The sequence below is a fragment of the Ursus maritimus genome, unplaced genomic scaffold (genome assembly GCF_017311325.1).
Source record: "Ursus maritimus isolate PB19 unplaced genomic scaffold, ASM1731132v1 scaffold_16, whole genome shotgun sequence".
NCBI lineage: Eukaryota > Metazoa > Chordata > Mammalia > Carnivora > Ursidae > Ursus > Ursus maritimus.
Window position 1 is genome coordinate 2,232,962 of NW_024424008.1, and position 3,497 is coordinate 2,236,458.

At 43.2% G+C, this 3,497-nt stretch overlaps 1 protein-coding gene across 1 annotated transcript; it reads right to left on the reverse strand.

Moving 5' to 3' along the window:
* Positions 1 to 1,922: 1,922 nt before the first annotated feature.
* Positions 1,923 to 3,116, reverse strand: LOC103681443 (olfactory receptor 56A1-like). The gene has a single exon (XM_008711006.2). It carries the CDS (start codon positions 2,889 to 2,891, stop codon positions 1,923 to 1,925), a length of 969 nt encoding a protein of 322 aa, XP_008709228.2. The 5' UTR covers positions 2,892 to 3,116.
* Positions 3,117 to 3,497: the final 381 nt, after the last annotated feature.

The following is a 3,497-nucleotide window of genomic DNA, read 5'->3' on the forward strand; positions in this document are numbered from 1 at the left end:
ATTTGATGAGCCTGAACGCTAAAATCCCTGCACCCACATAAATAATGACATCGCTCCCTACGAACTACAATAATATATTATGTATGTTTCCTCACCCATTTTCACCAGATTGTGACTTCCAGAATTTTAACAATATGCTATACTTATATTCCCCTCATTTAAGTTTCTTGTGTGCACCTCCAGACCACATGGGACATGGTCTTCAGGAAGCAGGATGTCCCCTATACTACTGATGAGTGAACAGAAGGCAAGCTGAGGACAAAGCAGAAACGGATGCCCTGCAACACACCCCTCCCCGCCCCCCCATGGGATGTACGTGACATTCCTCAGGCACTCCTGGCTGCCCAAAAGCTAAGGAAAAGAAAAACAAATGGTTAACTGGCAGAGATCACAGTCCTGCAAGACCCATAATTCTCCCTCAGTTTACACATGTCCTAGTGATTTACAAGGAGGACGCTTTCTTATCAATAGCCTAACTTCCAGAGACCCATAATTCAGTTTCCTGGAGCCCTAACGTTACCACCCCCTCCACAAAATTGAGGGAGACTGAGGCAGAAGGAAATGTAAATAAAATGGAATATCTTTTAAACCTGAAGCCCACCCACAAGGACTTGTGATCATTCCTCCAGGGGACTCCCAACTGTCTTCATGTTAGTGCCTCATTAGAGGGAGGGACAGCCTTGGTTTGACAATAGCAAGGCCTCCAATTGCCTGCAAGTCTTTAACATATGAAAGTACTTTCTCAGCCTCCCTTTTTTTCTTACCTCCCCCAAACCCATAGTATATAATCAGCAGCCCCTCACAACCCTGGGCAGCAGCTCTTTCTGCCCATGGGTCCTGTCCCCGTGCTTTAATAAACTACCAATTTTGCACAAAAGGCATCTCAAGAACTCTTTCTTGGTCGTCGGCTCCGGACGCCACCCCACTGAACCTCACCTATATTCCACAACCTCCTCACTACTACCTCAGTTTTACCATTTCCTACATTCTAGTCTTCTCATTCCCACTTCTACCTGCACTTGGGTCCTCAGTGTCCTGACCTTTCCACAAAGAGTTTGAAGATGTGTGAGGATTCTGTGGGACATAAACTGGCATGATTATGAAAATTATGCTTTTATAACAGAATCTTTAACAGTCATGATCAGAAAAAGATGGTAACTTTTCTGAGTTATGTGCCTCTGCTTAGTTCTTCCTGACCCTGAAGGGGGATGGTCTAGAAAGATGCCTATAGGTAACAGCAGGTTCAGAAAAATGACACAGAGGAGCACCTGGGTGCTTCTGTCAGTTAAGCATCCGATTCTTAATCTCGGCTCAGGTCATGATCTCAGGTTTGTGAGATTGAGCCCCACATCAGGCTCTGTGCTGGGCATGGAATGCTTAATATTCTCTCTCTCCCTCTGCCTCTGCCTCTCCTCACCCTCTCCCTCTCTACAAAAAAAAAAAAAGAAAAGAAAAGAAAAGAAAAGAAAAAGAAACAAAAATGACACAGATATCATGGCCTGAACAGCAGAGCTAGAACTTCAATTGTACCTGAGAAAGGAGTGCTGTGTCATGAAGTCTCTGGAGTCTGATAGCCTGAACTTGAATTGATGCCCCACCACTCACCCAGTGTGGCCTTGGTCAATATTCTCCATAAATTTTTATTTTCTAATGTATAACATGAGACAGTAATCCCTGTCCTATAGAACTGTTATGAAGATGAGATGATTTAGAAATATAAATGTCTACATACAAAGTTAGGTACCTAAGGTTAGGTACCTGAATAGGCAAATGAACTTTGGTCAGGTACTAGGAGATTCACAGTAATTCCTGAGACTAGAGGGACAGAAACGGGTCAGGAAATATTCGCTACCCAACCATTATTTTACTGTTTGGAATAACAAATCCCAAAATAGAAACAAAGGAAATAGTAATAGATGTTTCTATAGAGGTGCCCGTCTATGTATTCTAAGCCCTCTCTGCAATAACTTCTGACACCCCTGCTTTAACTCTTTGGTTCGAAATCCATATACAATAGGATTCAAGGCAGGAGGTATGAGGTGATGAAAGACATTAAGCAAGATGAGGATGTCCATGGGGACCCTCTTTCTGGCCACATTTGTCAACACAACAACCAGCAGGATGGTGCTGAAGAACAGGATGAGGATGAAGTGAGAGCCACATGTGCTCAGGGCTTTGACAGCAGCCCCCTCAGCCTTGAACCTAAGCACAGCTCTTAGGATGAAGGTGTAAGAGAAGAAGATGAGGATGAAATCTGAGCCCAGTAAAGTCCAACCAACCACAAATTGGTAGATTCTGTTAAGGGTGAAATTGTCACAGGAGAGCCTGGACACGGACAAGTTGGCACAGATGCAGTTCTCAATGACATTTTTCCCACAGTAACGGAGCCGGGCAGTGAGAATAGGAATAGGTGCAGTAAGAAGGGCATTTCGGATAACAATGAAGACACTAGCCTTGGCCACAAATTGGTGAGTGATGATGGATGGGTATCGTAGTGGGTGACAGATGGCCACATAGCGGTCATAGGCCATGACCATGAATGTGCAGGACTCCATGGCAAGGAAGCAATTCATGATGAACATCTGGAGGAAGCAGGCTGAGAAGCTGATGGACCTGAGGTCAAACCAGAAGATGGCCAGGACCTTGGGGATGACGGTCAGGCAGAGCACCATGTCCAACAGGGAGAGGAGGCTGAGCAGGTAGTACACGGGCTCATGCAGAGAGGCCTCCAGCCTGATGGTGATCAGCAGGGTGGCGTTGGCCCCCATGGCCAGGAGGAAGAGAAGGCTGAGGGGCAGGGACAGCCAGTGCTGCCAACTCTGGTAGTTAGGGAAGCAGATGAGGAGGAATTCGGAGACTGGAGCAGTGGAGTAGTTGCTGGGTGATGTCATGAGATAAATCCTAAACTGAGGAGATTTCACCTGCGTTTATGTACGATAAGACATAGGAATTGGGTCAATAGAAAACAAAACTGTCAAAATGCTAACACTTACTCATCCATTAAACTGTTGAGTATAGAAGAACAATCCCAAATGAAGGCAAAGTTCAGTGAAGATATACATTAATAGGGAGGGGAATAAGCAGATTATTTCTAACGTTAATTCAGAAAAAACAGATAAGACAGGCTACCCACAAGGTTTAGAAGGAAAATGAGAATTACTTCATTGAAACATACTGTAAAACTACAAAGTTTTTTTCAAGTAAGACTGACATGTGATACTTATAAAGCAAATTTACTAATTATAGATCCCACAGGTCAGAAATGTTCACTAGTTACAGAGTAATTTAGAATAGTAAAGATATCATAAAGTCATATTTAACTGTGGGTCTTTTCAATGAGTACTGCTGACATGATTTATTAGTGGTAAATTAGTTTTTCCTCAGTTTTTATCACACATCAAAGTCAATTTGAGATGGAAAAATTTATGATATAGTTCCAACCCTATGACAAAGCAGAAAAAAAATAAACCTTGATTAAATATAAAGAAAGTCCCATA